The 16,959-nt window shown below is 37.2% G+C and overlaps 2 protein-coding genes across 3 annotated transcripts in view; both read right to left on the reverse strand.

The window, feature by feature from the left end:
* The window catches only part of phf2 (PHD finger protein 2), a 64,512-nt gene extending 61,693 nt beyond the window's left edge, over positions 1–2,819 (reverse strand). The window contains exon 1 of one of the 2 annotated variants that reach the window (XM_030133560.1): positions 2,465–2,819. In XM_030133560.1, the coding sequence (XP_029989420.1) occupies positions 2,465–2,562 (98 nt within the window). In that variant the 5' untranslated portion in view covers positions 2,563–2,819. The remainder of the gene's footprint in view (positions 1–2,464) is intronic. The other variant, XM_030133559.1, reaches the window with a different exon arrangement.
* A 7,554-nt stretch (positions 2,820–10,373) lies between these two features.
* LOC115418984 (constitutive coactivator of PPAR-gamma-like protein 1 homolog) overlaps positions 10,374–16,959 on the reverse strand; it is a 46,905-nt gene continuing 40,319 nt past the window's right edge. The window contains exons 14-17 of the mRNA XM_030133561.1: positions 15,409–15,607; positions 12,720–12,858; positions 12,540–12,636; positions 10,374–10,986 (exon numbers count right to left, since the gene is read on the reverse strand). Coding sequence (XP_029989421.1) covers positions 10,630–10,986; positions 12,540–12,636; positions 12,720–12,858; positions 15,409–15,607 — 792 coding nt within the window. The 3' untranslated portion in view covers positions 10,374–10,629. The remainder of the gene's footprint in view (positions 10,987–12,539; positions 12,637–12,719; positions 12,859–15,408; positions 15,608–16,959) is intronic.

The following is a 16,959-nucleotide window of genomic DNA, read 5'->3' on the forward strand; positions in this document are numbered from 1 at the left end:
GTCACCTTGTATGACATTAATGTTTCGTATTTATTGAGTTGAGGTACAGTATATGTACATGTATTGAGTATATAAACATGTTTCTATTCTTGACTAAAGACTGTTTGTTAACCCTGCTTATATTAGTGGATTATGAAGGGGCAGTTTAGTCGCTGAAAAACTAGATTTTGCTAAAATCTGGAATACAATGACACCACCTACACTTTAATAACCTGCCACCTTGTATGACATTAATGTATAGTAAGGTATTTGTTGACTTAAGGTGATTTTAGTACATTATAGGCATATGTACATGTACTGAGTAAACACGTTTCTGTTCTGAGGTGTTTTTTTAAATGCTGAAAAATACTGATACCACCTCCACTTCTGTCACCTTATATGACATTAATGTGTAGTATTTATTGAGCTAAGGTGATTTTAGTACAGTATATGAACATGTATTGAGTATATAAACATGTTTCTATTCTTGACTCAAGACTGTTTGTTAACTCTGCTTACAACAGTGGGTTATGAAGGAGCAGTTCAGTCGCTGAAAAACTAGATTTTGTTAAAAGCTGGAAAACACTGATACCACCTCCACTTTAATAACCTGTCCCTTGTATGATGTTAATGTATAGTGTTTATAACTTCAAGGTGATTTTAGTACATGTATTGAGTATAAACATGTTTCTATTCTTGAATACAGCCTCTTTCTTTATTCTTTCCTTATTCTGGTGGGTTTCAGAGGTCCAGTTTAGTCAGAGAATAACTACATTTTATTAAATGCTGAAAAATAATGAAACCACCTCCACTTCTGTCACCTTATATGCCATTAATGTTTAGTGTGTATTAAGTTACAGTGATTTTAGTACATGTATTGAGTATATTAACATGTTTCTAATCTTGACTAAAGCCTCTTCCTTTATTCTGGTGGGTTACAGAGGTCTAGTTTAGTCGCTGAATGACTAGATTTTGTTAAATGCTGAAAAATACTCATACCACTTCCACTTCTGTCACCTTATATGACATTAATGTTTAGTGTTGATTAAGTTAAGGTGATTTTAGTACAAGTATTGAGGGTATAAACATGCTTCTATTCTTGACTAAAGCCTCTTCCTTTATTCTGGTGGGTTACAGAGGTCCAGTTTAGTCGCTGAATGACTAGATTTTGTTAAATGCTGAAAAATACTCCTACCACCTCCACTTCTGTCACCTTGTATGACATTAATGTAAAGTATTTCTTGCAGTATATGATGAGTTGGGGGGGGGTTTACTTGTGCATATACAGTGTGTGTACATGTACTCAGTATGTGACCATGTTTCTACCCTTGAATAAAGTCTCTTCCTTTAGTATTCTGCTTTAAATGCTGGTTTGTAACTGGAGGTCATGGCTTATCCCCAGCCCTTTCATTCACCACCACATACCGTGATCGGGCTCCGTACACCCGGAGCATTAAAGGGTTAACGTTCAGGCGCGTAAATACTGTCCATAGCTGTGAAGGGCTTGTTCACCTAAACCAAACACCATTAACAAATGCTCTTTTCCCCCTAACGTGACACGCCGACATGATCCGAATGGCGAGAAAACAGGCGAAAACAAAGAGCAGTGCGTGTGTAACAACAACTAGGACAACAGGAGTGAAATATAACATGATGAGAACACGGATTTGGCTCAGATCAGTCCAGCTTACCAACCAACGAACGAACGGCGGGGAAAGTGATGAGCCGCGGCGGACGACGGGCTCCGTCTAATAACAGAGACGCGAACACAGCTCAGCCGTAGTTCAAAGTACTGACAAACCACAGCTCCAACTAATACATTTATTCTTTCCCCTAGCCGAGGCTTAAGGACATTTAATACGGGCTATTGTCAGCCATAGCTGCCGCTGTTTGTGGCAGGAAGGCAGTTCGACACCGAGCTCAGCCTGGTCGTGATTTCTAACCGTGTTTTGTAACAACACCCAACAAGCTAGCTTAAAATATGACAACATTTACAGACAAAACAAGGGGGAAACGAACTCGGAAGGTGCTAAAAAATGAGCAGCCGAGGCTTGTACTTGTACCGAGGCTTCTTCCCTCCCGCTTGCCCGAAGCCGCTGCCGACCGCTCGGTACAACGGTTCAGTTCAGCGGGGGCTAATGCGGGGGGGGAGAACCGTCAAACACCCGTTAAGTCCAGTAATTAGACGAAGCCCGACGCGAAATTAGTCGATAAAGCGGTGAATTTTTTTTCTATATTTTTTTTTTAATACGGAGAGTCTATTTTGTGTTTTCGCGAAAAAATGTCACAACCCCGGTCTGCTATATTTAACTCCGCCTTCTTCTTCTTCACCAAGCGGCCTCTCTTCAGATGTAGACGGGCAGACCGAGAGCCACAAAGCTGTCAAAAAGCAGAGCCACAGCTCGCCATTTTTGTTTGTTTTTTCCGCCAATGCAAACCTCCACAAACACAAAAAAGCAGCACAAGCGAAACAATGTGTCCTTACCTGCCGTGGAACCAGTCCTTGCAAGCATCGCACTCGATCATAAACTGGGTCACGTCGTAAGGTAATCTGCAGATGCAATACACTGGTACAGTCGCCATGTTCAATTCACAACTACGTCGGGATAGACTGGGGGGGCTGCAGGAGGAACAACGTCCTGCAAACAATATGATCCAATATGATCTTCCCCAGAAAAAAAGCCAGGGGCAGTCCCGCCGGACACATGAACCTTTTACACGCACATCTCCATCACAGCTTCGCGGCCGCCTTTGCGTTCACACGGAGCGGTGCAGCCGATGCGGGTTCACCGTGGAGGAGCAGCAGGCTTTCCTCAAATGCATTATTATTATTATTACTGTGTGCATGCCCCCTGGTGACTGTACGGCACCGACAGGCTCAGGCAAGGAGCCCAGCAGAACATGTACACCCGACGCGCTTACGAAATAAAATAAATAAATAAATAAATAAATAAATGAGTATGAAAGTTACGTCAGGCAGCAGGTTTAAATCAGATGAATGAGTCCGGATCATTAGGAACCTAACCGGCCTCCGTCCAGATTATGAGGAGGTTTACTGGAAAGCACCAGAACCCACACAACAACCACTGATTATGAGAACAAATGGGATCGAAATGATTTTTAAAATAAATAAATAAAAAAAAAATCATTAGGAATAACATTTTTTAAATCTAATAATGATTATAATTATTATTATTATCATCATAAATAAATAAATAAATAGGTGTACGAGTAAAATGCTTCTATAATAGAAGTAGTGAAATTGTATTTATTTATTTATTTATTTATTAACCCCCCCCCCCCCAAAAAAAAAAAAAAAAAAAAAGAAAGAAAGAAAGAAAAAAAAATTAAGTCAAAAATGCTGTTTGACTATAGCTTCCAATATACAGTCTTGGTTGAAAATCACATCTAAATGTGTTTATTGTATATTATGGTATATCATATATATTATGTATTATTATTATTATTATTATTATTATTAATAATAATAATAATAATAATAATAATAATAATAATAATAATGATGATGATGATGATGATGATTAGATTTACATAGCGCTTTTCGATGAACGCATAACCAAAGCGCGTACAGAGGATCCATTATTCATTCAGTCTCACATTCACACTCTGGTGGTGGTAAACTACATTTACAAATATTTAGTAAATAAGTATGAAAGTTATGTCAGGCAGCAGGTTTAAATCAGATGAATGAGTCCGGATCATTAGGAACCAAACCGGCCTCCGTCCAGATTATGAGGAGGTTTACTGGAAAGCACCAGAACCCACACAAGAACCACTGATTATTAGACCAAATGGGACCGAAATGATTAAAAAAAAAATAAAAAATTCATCAGGAATAACATTTTTTAAAACTAATAATAATAATAAATAGGTCTACGAGTAAAATACTTCTATAATAGAAGTAGTGAAATTGTATTTGTTTATTTATTAACCAAAGGGGAAAAAAAGAAGAAAAATTAAGTCAAAAATGCTGTTTGACTGTAGCTTCCAATATACAGTCTTGGTTGAAAATCACATCTAAATGTGTTTATTGTATATTATGGTATATCATATATATTATGTATTATTATTATTATTATTATTATTATTATTATTATTAATAATAATAATAATAATGATGATGATGATGATGATGATGATGATGATGATGATAATAATCATCATCATAATCATAATAATAATGGATTAGATTTCTATAGCGCTTTTCTATGAATGCATATTCAAAGCGAGTACAGAGGATCCATTATTCATTCAGTCTCACATTCACACTCTGGTGGTGGTAAACTACATTTACAAATATTTAGTAAATAAGTATGAAAGTTACGTCAGGCAGCAGGTTTAAATCAGATGAATGAGTCCAGATCATTAGGAACCAAACCGGCCTCCATCCATATTATGAGGAGGTGTACTGGAAAGCACCAGAACCCACACAAGAACCACTGATTATTGGATGTAATGGTTTTAAAAAGATAATTTATTAGGAATAATGTTTTTTTAATCCAATCAAAATAAATAAATTATTTTAAAAAATACATTGGTCTGTGAGTAAAATACCTCTGTAATATAAGTAGTGGAATTTTATTTACTTATTTATTAACCAAAAAAATAAAAATTAAGTCAAAAATGCTGTTTGACCGTAGCTTCCAATATACAGTCTTGGTTGAAAATCACATCTAAATGTATTTAATATATATTATTGCATACTATATATGTTATGTATTTATTATGAACCATATTTAAAACAATTGAACTGACCAGTTGAGCAATAAAATCACAATAAAAGTAGAAAATAATTAAAAGATAAAATACATAAAACAAGACAAAGTGACATTTAGTAACAGTTTTTGCTCTGAATGAGTGAAATTTGGAATTAATATGAGAATGTGGAATGTTTGTGTCAGAGTTTCCAGATTTACTTCAAACACACTGTCTCCACATTTTAATAGATTAACTTTACAGATTCTATCTAATGGAAGATTTATACATTTACTGTATAAATGTACATAAACTAATATATATGTGTAATAACACACTTATCACATACACTGAAGCAGCACTTTGGTCATTTGTTTTTCAATTTTAAAATATTTAGTAGTTTAATCTCTGAGGCAGACTATAAAGAAAACTGTTGACAAGTGTTATATATTTTATTATTACACTGTATTTGATTACTGCATTTAGAATTTTATTCTGTGACAGCTCCAGTCTGTCTGTGAATTTATTCATTAAGTTTGTGATCACAGCATTAAGAGTGGGACCTTCAATAGTAAACACAGAGCAGCACTGTATGAAAGAAAGAAAGAAAGAAAGAAAGAAAGAAAGAAAGAAAGAAAGAAAGAAAGATAGATAGATAGATAGATAGATAGATAGATAGATAGATAGATAGATAGATAGATAGATAGATAGATAGATAGATAGATAGATAGATAGATAGATAGATAGATAAGATAGATAGATAGATAGATTGATTGATTGATTGATTGATTGATTTTTGATTTTATTTTACTTTTATTTAACCAGGAAGTCCTATTGACAAAAACAGAAAAAGCTGTACAACTTAAAAACAACAAAAATGAACCAATACCAAGTAAAACAATAAAATAAATATAACACATTCTCGATAATTAAAAATAAACATTATCTATGTAGTAACTTCTAAAACAACTGTTTCAACACAGCTCAAAAGAATAAAATACTAAAAATAACTTACTGCAGCTCAGAAAATGACTCTGAAAACCTGATCACATGGTGTTTCTTTAACATATTAGAGCTTCTGCATAAACTATAAAACACACACCACAGACATTTATTAGGATTATCAGTCCTTTCAGCGGCACAAACACACAAAAAGACATTTTATTGAAAACATTTGTCTTAAATTTTTCACAAAATGATTTCAGCCAAAAAGTCTATTTGTGTTTTTAACATCTGTTTGAATCTAGTTCAGTTCAACTCAAAGGCCGTTCCACACAGAGCTACCATTAGTCAATAGTGTCGTCATCGTTAAGGAGAATGGAAGCATTAATGTGGACGGACGGAGACTGAACGGTGATGTTTTTATGGCTCCGACTAAACCACATGGACCTGGTTTCAACACCTGTGGACTGAATCTAACCTGTGACAGTGTATTCAACAAACGCACACAGCTTTAAGACCTTACACTGGTGGATACATTTATATTTATGATGTAAAACTGGTTTAAGTGGAGCTGAAATAGAAGACTAAAGAGTAGGATAAGACTGGATAAGTTGAGTTTACTTAAAAAATCTGAGGTAACCCATTGCCTTAAAAAATGTAAGTAATGAGTAATGAAAACTTGAGTGGATTAAACGTCAATGCTTGATTTGAATGGAATTGCTATTTTACGTAAAACACACTAAATGCCAAGTTCATTTAACTTAAAATTTGTTGCAGTGTTAATTGCTTTATATAATCATTAGACTGAATATCATCAGTTCATTTTACTCAATTACAAGTTGATTTAAATTAAACCCTATTGCAATATAAATTGCTTTGTATGATTATTCAACTTCATAAATTGTAGCGTGGATGAAAGTTACATAGGAAGTTAGCTTAATGTAATTTGTCAGTGCAGGAAACGCTTCAAATTTAGCAAAACATGTAGATTTTCTTTGATTAAGTAGATGAAAGGATGAACAGTAAAGCCATAGTTCTTCCTCTGGCTCTGACTCATGGTGCAGCTCTACAAAAATACAAAAACAAACACAAAAAGGCCAATAAACACTGACATACACACATTAAATCCAAATTAACACTAACACCACAACCCCGCTGAACCCCTGCACAGAAAAAGAACACATTTTCAACAACATTCCCAATACCCACAATGCAATGCACAGATAAAAAGGTGTGGTCATGACTAAAACTGAGTGATTTAAATCCATTGAACTTCAACTGTTTTTGTACTTTCAACTATGTCTACAAATTAGTCGAATATACTGAACATTTTATAGTAATGGAATAAAACTGAAATCATTTAAGTACATTGTAATTAAAGCATTTTAATAAATACAAAGTCCGGGCTTACAGTGTGGGTATATGTACATTTTTGTGAGTCATCTGTGATTTTATATAGAAATCCAACATAACATGACCTGTTATTAATCCACTCTTAGAATATTGATTATTTTATTTTATTTTTAACATCAGAAGTCCTTCATTTACGTTGGTTTTGGGTTATATCATAGATTTTTGACTTTTTTTTTTTTTTTAATCACATATCACATATCTTTCCGTGCGCCAACACTTTGGAACAGTCTTCCTCTGGACATAAGGCAGGCATGCTCTGTGGATGTTTTTAAAGCAAAGCTCAAGACCCACTTGTTTACTCTGTGTTATATGTCTTGATTTGTTTTTACTATGTTAATGTTTTTAGTTTTTTATGTTCTATTGTGATTGATTTTATTGTACAGCACTTGGATTGAAAAGCGCTTTACAAATAAATTATTATTATTATTGTTATTATTAGCAGACATTTTGTGTGTTTCAGTCACATCGGGTTTATGTTTTTATGTATTTTATTTACGAAGATATGTCATACATCTATATCTACGTATATCTATCTATCTGCCTATCTATTAGATCTGTTAATGATTTTAAAAGTATCATGGAGAATTGCAGTGAAGGAGAAATGCCACTGTTTTTCTTGAGTCCGTTATGGTTGAATAGTTATTGTGTTTTATTGTTCATCGTGTATCATGTATGTGTTTTATGTTGTTTGGACTTTGTGTGGCTGATACCTTGGACAGGTCTTATTTGCAAAAGAGATTCCTAATGTCAATGGGACTTCCTGGTTAAATAAAGGTAAAATAAAATCAAAAATATCCATCCATCCATCCATCCATCCTTCCTTCCTTCCTTCCTTCCTTCCTTCCTTCCTTCCTTCCTTCCTTCCTTCCTTCCTCCCTCCCTCCCTCCCTCCCTCCCTCCCTCCCTCCCTTCCTTCCTTCCTTCCTTCCTTGAATTTCATACTTTGACCCGACTATTTTAGAAACAACAGCCAACAGGCATTTAGGACTTAATTTGTCTTAATTTGACTCCTTTCCCCTCCTCTTCAGCAGCTGATGGAGTTTGTCCTTTTGACTTCATTCATAACTTTTTTCTGTTCATTCATCTTCGTAGTAAATGAACATCACGTCTCGCTGCTAAATGGCTTCATTTAAAAAAAAAAAAAAAAGAGTCAATCAGGTTCAAGTCGTCAGATCTCCAGCAGATGGCAGGAGACTTTCAGACTTGTACTGCACATTTTCTCACTCTGTTGCTTTAAAAAATAAATGCAGGGGGGGTTAAATATGCAACCGGCACGCTGGGGCGACGTGAAATATTAATGCCGACATGCTGTTACTAAAATGTGACGAGGGCTAAATAAACACATGACACCAAGCTGTACTAAAAGAATATAGTTTTATTAAGCATTGTAGCTAAGTCGCCTTCAAATACACCACACCACAATCCGTCAACATTCAGTCAAAGCCAAACAGCAGTTCATTCTGTTTACGATCCATGAGTTAGGATGATCAACTTACATAGAAGGTAACCTACAGTAGCTCTTGCAGGGAGGGGGTGGGGGTTACACCTTTGTCTGATCACTAATGAAAGCTTAAGGAAGTGAAAATATTTAGTTATGGTCTGAAAACAAACACTAAAGTAAATCTGGGAGCTGATTACTGACTGAAGGGGGGGGGGGGTTTAATCAAAGCCATTTCTTCAGATATTCGACTAATGCAGAAAAGAGCAACAGAGGAAGATATAGTACGCTATTTAAAGGTGCTAGATAAGGTCTTGTCCTTTAGTTAAATGCAACAGAAGTCAATATCACGTAAAAGATCCAAACAAATCTAACAGTTAACACTTTTTGTCGTGGCTATCGTTGACATCAGCCGCGCGTTACAGTGAATTTTTGGGCACAGGACATCGGAAAGGATGGAAGAAAAAGGACCAACATGCATAATAAGAACTACACACCTCTTCAACTGTGAACCATGCAGGAGGTTTTGTGTTCAAGCGGTAAATACTACAGCTCAACGTCAATTTGAGCCGCTGCGAGTTGATGTCGTTACTGCTAAAAACGTTGCGTACGGCTAAAATTACCGGCTGAACTAATTAATGGACAGAGTAAGTACGGATCAAACGCGTGACAGAAAACGCTGCTTTTCTGGTTTGGTTTTTATCGCAAAAACAAAAAAGAAGATAAACTCAGCAGATAATTGGTTGCCGAGTAACTGGAAGAGCATCAAACTATAGAAGAACTCAAATATCCTCTTGTTAAAGCTTTGAAGCGCTTTAATACTTAGGAAAGTGAAGTATCGTTCTAGTAAACGTGGTGACGAGGAAGTGAACGTATTCAACCAGCAGTGTTGTACAGCGTCCACTGGAAAAAACACTAAATCTGACCAAGTGTATTTTTCTCATTTCTAGTCCAAATATCTCATCACACTTAAAATAAGACAGAATCACCTAAAGAGGAACTTTTCAGTGAGATATAAGAACTGATTTATGGACAATAGATCTGGAAAATCTGACTTCAAGAAATTTTATCAAGATAATTTTCACTTGTTCCATTGGCAGATTTTTTTTGCTTAATTCAAGATTTTTTTTTTTTGTGCTTAATTCAAGATTTCTTCTTTCGCTTAATTCAAGATTTTTTCTTTTGCTTAATTCAAGTTTTTTTTTTTTGCTTAATTCAAGATTTTTTCTTTTGCGTAATTCAAGATTTTTTTTGCTTAATTCAAGATTTTTTGCTTAATTCAAGATTTTTGTTTTGCTTAATTCAAGATTTTTTGCTTAATTCAAGATTTTTTTTATTTAATTCAAGATTTTTTTCTTTTGCTTAATTCAAATTTTCTTTTGCTTAATTTAAGATTTTTTGCTTAATTCCTTTTTTTTTTGCTTAATTCAAGATTTTTTTTTTGCTTAATTCAAGAATTTTGTTTTGCTTAAGTCAAGATTTTTTTTGCATGAACGATGCAAAAAATCTTGAATTACAATTATAGTAATAAAATAATATAATATTCACATGTTGCACTGGCAGATTTTTTTTGCTTGATTCAAGATTTTTTTTTGCTTGATTCCAGATTTTTTTTTTTTTTTTGCTTAATTCAAGATTTTTTTTTTTTTGTATCTTAATTCAAGATTTTTTTGCTTCACTCAATCAAAAAAGTCTGCCAATGGAACAAATGCAAATTATAAAAAAAAAATCTTGAATTAAGCAAAAAAAATCTTGAATTAAGCAAAAAAAAAAAAAAAAAAAATCTTAAATTAACCAAAAAAAAAATCTGCCAATGGAACAAGTGAAAATTATCCTGATAACATTTGTTGAAATCAGATTTTCCAGATCTACTGTCTATAAACCGGTTCTTATATCTCACAGAAAAGTTCCTCTTTAGGTGATTCTGTCTTATTTTAAGTGTGATGAGATATTTGGACTAGAAATGAGAAAAATACACTTGGTCAGGTTTAGATTTTTTCCAGTGTGAGAGGGATCCGAATTTCATCCTGTTTCTTTGAGAGGACATTTATTTATTTATTTTTTTGTTATATTACGTAGGCTTTCTTTTCCCTAACCATGTTCCACCTTCCATCCTTCACCCTCTCTAGAAAAATAAGCTTTTACTCTTCTTTTTTGGAGACGGCGGCGTCCAGAGCTTCATCTCCGTGGCGGCCGCCGTCTGCGTTTAGTGCATTTAAGTGAGGATTAGTATTGCACGTCTTGGAGTCACTGCTAAAGGCACTTTCAGGTTGGATGGGAGCCCTGCGCTGCTCATCGTCTTTCTCTCCGTTCAGCTGCTGCTCCGGCTCTTTGTCCTCCTCGTTCTCCTCCTCTTCCTCCTCCTCCTCCTCATCATCCTCATCCTCCACGCCGTTCTCCGTGGCTGCCGTCGAGGGTTTCGTCTCCTCCGACTTCTTTCTGTCCTTGGCGGCGTCGTGTCCGGATGTGAGAGCGACGGGTTTATGAGCAGGTTTACTCTGGAACGACAGGAAAAAAACAAAAAGGCGATCATTAGAACACACGGAAGTTTCTTGAAATCAAGTGCGAGATGTGAAATACAGATGTGGGCTGTAAGTTATCGCTGTGAACGGAGCAATTTAGGAGTTGATTTGCAGTTAAATGAAGGGGTTTGACTGAGGACAAAGACCTGCTGAGAGGCTGAGGAGCTCCCACTCACCAGACGCTGGAGGCCAAGACAATGCCATTGTGATTAAACAGTGAAAAGACAACAGCTGCATGTTCATCTGTAGGCGCACAATGTGGACAAGCACAAACTGATCTGATACGGAAATGATTCTAAGCCTCATTTGGACTCCTATCGATCATACGACTGTTGTCTTTGTGTATCTGGTAATTATTGTCATTTTATATCACAGCTACACATTTGTCTTTTCTCTTTGGTGTTTTTTTCTGTTTTCAACTAAAAAAATTTACAAACTGTTTTCAATATTTGTTGTTTTTCTTAATTTCACTCATACATTCACAGTACACTGCAGGTGAAGACACTACCGTAAAAGGCCTTGTACTTAATGCACCTCTGTATCTTTATGGTACTTGAAATGAGCAACTTTGATTTCAAGTTCTACTCCCCCCCACTTCTTTTCGAATGTGCAAATGAAGTCATACTTTGCTTTCATGTATATGCATAAATTGTTTTTTATTCTGTGATTTCTTACTATCTGTTTTATTTCTAAGGACTAAGTAAGATTACTTTGTTTTGTTGCATATTTGAAATAAACAAACAAAAAAAAGCCTTGCTCAGGGACACTTCAACATGTTAACAGGGGTCAGGGATCAAACCACCAGTCTACTCGTTTGTTAACCTTTAGGGGTCCATGGTCACGGCCCAGAGATATGACAGTTTGAAATCGGATCAAACAAACGTGAATAAAAGAATGAAAATGAGCTGGGGGGGGCTTATATTTCTGACCATATCTTCATCATTTTTTGTCCTTTTTCAAAACAGAAAAAACTGGCTGAATCTGTGGATTCTGATCCAGACTGCATTAGCATTACAGGTAAAGGGGAGAATAATCCCCCCACCTGAACCAGGAGGACCAGGGGGTTTGAGAAAATGTCTATGTAAAAATATATTTTTATGTCAAATCTTTAAGTATAGTTTTAATTTCTTACAATTTTAATTTTCTATACCTAATATTTAGAACCAATATTCACTTTTGAAGTCTTTAAAAAGGTTTCGTTAAGCATCTTTGTGTTATTTATGCAATAAATTATATACATTTTTCAAATCGGATTTTATATTTTGTGTGTGTTTTTTGTCCTTTTGCGGCGATACAGTAGGTTAAAGTGAAAAACTAATAGACAGATGAGACAGATGTTGTGGTTGATTTACGTTGCGCTCCAAACTTTTACAGTGGTGAACCCAGAACTTTCACTTTTACTGAAGCCCAGCTCTTGGCCCTCAGGGCTCATGATTATCTCATTATAACTTTAATACATATGGACATGTGCCAGTACACACAAATATCGTTGTACTAATTACTCTGAACTGTGACTCATCCAGACTTACCAGGTACACGCCCTGGTTTTTGAAGGTTCGAGTGTAGAATCGTCCTCCGCGGCCAAATGTCCTGATGACAGGGGTGGAGATCACACCTCTGGGACGACTGCAGGACAAAAACAACCCTGCATTAATACCAAAGTCAGTCTAACTCTGTGAACTCCGGCTGTTTGGGGGGGGTGTTCTCACCCTCTGCTCGGTCCGCCCACAGACACCACCTGTATGGGGAAGCCTCCTCTCCCTCGGCCTCGTCTGCTGCCGGCCCACTGACCCACCACGGTGCCAGCGATCTCCAACTTCCCACCCTGGGACGAGATTCCTTGAAGTGCTGACAGAGAGGAAACAGGACCAGATGTGAACCTGTGCTGCAGTCCAAGTAAACCAGGACGCTGTTTACACTTCCTGCTGCTAGACTGTTTTCCACTCCATAAGTCACATATTGAAATACTACATCACAAGTTGGACCCTAACAGGTGTAAATATAATCAGAACAATAGAATCACTTCACAGAAAATCCATAATTAACCCATAAGGACCCAGTGTGACATTCGTGGCAGTTCCAAAATGAATTTTTCTCTGTATTTAACCGTCCTTAAAGGTGGGGTCCGAGATCTTAGAAAACTGGTTCAAGCAGCTACATTTTGAAGATACTCAATTCAAAAGTCCAAACCCCTCTCCTCAGACATCCCTCCAAAGCCACGCCTCCAGAGTGTTGGCACACGGAATGCTTGTTCCCAAGGGTTCACGGAGCGCTGCACACCAACAATTCGCCGGCTGAGGCTCTGGCCCCGTATGGCCCTGCCTCGGGCTCCGACGCCAACTAAGGCCCCAGCTCCGGCTCCGACCCCGCCTGAGGCTCCCTCCCCGGCTCAGGCTCCGACACCGGCTACGGCCTCGACCCCGGCTGAGGCTCTGGCTCGCGGGGACCCATGCATACCTCATTCAGTTTCCTCCAGCGCCCCCCGCTCTTACAGAACAGCCCCAGTTCAGACCTATCTGACTAACGTTACATTTACTACTGATTTATGTTAGTGACAAAACAGTTCATCGGTGAACTTTCCATCCAAATATAGCTAATATAGCCAAGCTCTGGCTCTGGCTTCGTTTCCTGTACAAGCGCTCCAAACCTCTGAGAACGCACGATTCATGTTCGAAGAGGGGTACGTGCAGATGGGGGAGGGGTGAATGGCAGTTGAGTTTGATAGACATACCACCGTTCAATCATTTCGAGTGGGCGCTCAAAATGATTGGATGGTGTTTTTTCAGTCCTGCCCGTTCCACTGGTGACTACATTTTTTAATTTCAGTGTTAGAGCATTTAATTAATTAGTTGTAATCGGGGCGTGAAGGGGATTTTAAGCAGTATAGTAAATGCTCCAGGAAAACATCTCTGACCCCACCTTTAAGTGGTTTATCAACATTTATTGTAATACTAACTTCTGTATTTTGTGTTTTTTTCAGGTATTTCCAACATTTAATTTACTAATCATGTAGATGTAGATGAGTAAAGTTGAGGATTATTATATTAACAATAGAGAAAACTGAAGAAAATGTGACTTTTTCAGCTAAATCTCTCATTAACTGAACATAAACCCAGTGTGTCCATCCACTGTCATTGATCCAACTCCATGGGTTTTACTGGTGAATCCATCTTGTAGAAGATGATGGTGTTTCCACGGTAACTATGGAGCCTCTGAACATCCACTTGGAAAACAGATGGAATGTACGCAGAGGACAGACAGAACGCTCCGTCCGTATCCATCTGTGTCTTTAATGTTACTTTCAGTCAGCATTACTTTTGTCACTGTCATTTATTTAGTTAAATTTCCACACTGCTGACTTTACTCCTCCGCTGCGTACCTGCTGCACTTAACTGTGAATGTCACGCTGCCGTAAGTGGTATCGATGCAGTTGTATCGGAGTACTTTTACGAGTACTGTATCGGACATGATACCCGATACTGGTATTGGTGGTAAAAATGGTAAATGGACAAACTTATATAGCGCATTTTCTACACCTTCATGGTGCTCACAGTATTTTACAATTCCTCACATTCACCCATTCAAACACACATTCATACACCAGTAGGTGACTGCTGCCATGCAAGGCGCTGCCTGACCCTACTGCAGTGGTTTCCAACCTTTCTTGGTTTGTGACTTCATTTTAACATCACAAATTTCTGGTGACCCCAGACATTCAAAATGGAGACTTCTTTTTTGCCAAAATTTATTTGTTTTTGATCATGTAATAGTTTGCTATACTATGTTGTAAATAAATGTTAATTTTAGACAAATTTAGTCTATATAATGTATATTATTATGGACGGAGGCAGAAAAGCCAGGTGTAGATTACTGCACAAAGTGAAAATTTTATTTTTCTTGGTCAGGATATGTGCAGTCAGTCCAGCTTGTATTTACAAGGCTGACAATTAATACTGAACAAACAAGAACTCAAACTATGAATTATGAAAGAGCTGCAGCATCTGAAACTGACCACAATGAACATTTGACAGATAAACAGAACCACAGTGCTGCAGTTTCACACTCCAGTGTGTAATGTCTTAAATGTATTGTGATTGTCTCTATCAACTCACCATATATTTTCTGTTAGCAATTTTTTTTTTTAATCAATTACTAGAAATTTCAGGCGACCCCATTTGAATTCCACACGACCCCAAGGTTGAAAAACACAGCCCTACTTGGAGCAATTTAGGGTTTCTTGCCCAAGGACACTTTGACATGTGGACAGTTGAAGCCAGGATTCGAACCGCCAACCCTCTGGTCATTGGACAACCCGCTCTACCAACTGAGCCACAGCTGCCATGAGCCAGTGCATCCCTAAAACGAAATATGTGAAGTGTGTGGTTTTGATCTTCTCACCAGGTGCCCCTCTACCTCGGCCATGAGGAGGCATCATAGGGGGCGGGGGGTAGAAGCCGCCACCAGGGGGGTAGAAAGGCATCCCGTGAGGAGGCAGAGGGGGAGGCGGGGGGAACGGAGGAGGGTGAGGAGGACGAGTGAAGTTGAGGCCTTCCAGGATGCTCTGACGCATCTTCTCCACTTTGGCGACCAGCTCAGTCTGAAGGAGGAGACACAGAAGAAGAGCGTGAACGGTCACATGACGCTGGATCAGGACTCGTACTGTATCAACACAACTGTACTAAACACACTTTCTCCATATGGGCGAGGTCAAGGGGGTCACAGATGGACAGGCCACTACTTTTTATTCATAACTTCTGAACCAGACCAGATTCAGACAAATATTCCACATAATTGTACAGGTCTAAATGTCATCTTAAACAGACTCCAAGGGCAACATTTAGTTTAAAATATTTTTAAATGAAAAATATCAAAAACTGCTACGTCACAGATGGACAAAAATTTAAAGTCTATTTTTTGTGTACATTTAATAACCAAAGTTTAATAGGGTTAATGTCTTTATTAAACCTTAACTCTAAGATTGTTTTTTTTTCCCCAGCTGTAAATCCACACAAAAAAAAAATCTTTGACAAATTTGTTGCAGCCGCAGGTTTTCTAATCAATATGAGTCTATTAGCAGTGTTCGGTGTGTTTTCCATGGACCAGACAATGACCAGACTCCTGCTGCTGCGCTTTCACTGCAGGTGTCAAACAGAGAAATGATCCAGCGCAGTAACAGATGTTTGATCAAAGCCCGTCTTTCAGTTGAAAACAGAAAACGCACCCGTTGAGCAGGAAGAGTGAGAAACCTGAGAGTGAACACAGATCAATATCCTTGACACTGCATACCACAGCTGTGACAAAGTAAACGGAGGTGTGTACGACTGAGGAGAAGGATATGAAACAGAACAGCAACGCAGGACCTGAATGAACTCCTGAAGGTCTCAGTATATTCATTACGACTGCACTTACCTCATTATAGTTTCAGCTGTATCATTTACATTTGCACTATTTTATCTCATTCTACTTCTTTAATCTTTATATCTTTGTATTTATACATTTGCATTCTGTTGACAGCAAAGCAAGAATTTCATTGTACAGGGAACATGTTTCCTCCAGCACGGTATATGTGCATGTTGGAATTGTGTACATTTTCTAAGTTGATTTAAGTACATACAGTCGTGGAAAAAATTATTAGACCATCAAAAGTCATCAAAAACAATGGTTATGCAATCAAGTACTACTCTGCCTGTAGGATGAATCAAATACAGGGAAGTGTAAAATACAGGGCAATGGTGGCGTGGAATACACTGCCACAAGTTTTAATTTCAGAAATTCAAGTGGTTGATTTTTCTAAAAGGTTAAGAATTTTCATATTTACCCAAAAATAACTGTCTGAGCTATTGCACATCCTATAGTGATGTCATCTAGATGGTTTATTTTTCTTTTGTTTGTTGTAGAGCTGTTTTTGTTTTTAGGGATTTTATTTATTTATTTGTTTATTTATTTTTG

Source organism: Sphaeramia orbicularis, chromosome 5 (assembly GCF_902148855.1).
Source record: "Sphaeramia orbicularis chromosome 5, fSphaOr1.1, whole genome shotgun sequence".
NCBI classification, from domain to species: Eukaryota; Metazoa; Chordata; class Actinopteri; order Kurtiformes; family Apogonidae; genus Sphaeramia; species Sphaeramia orbicularis.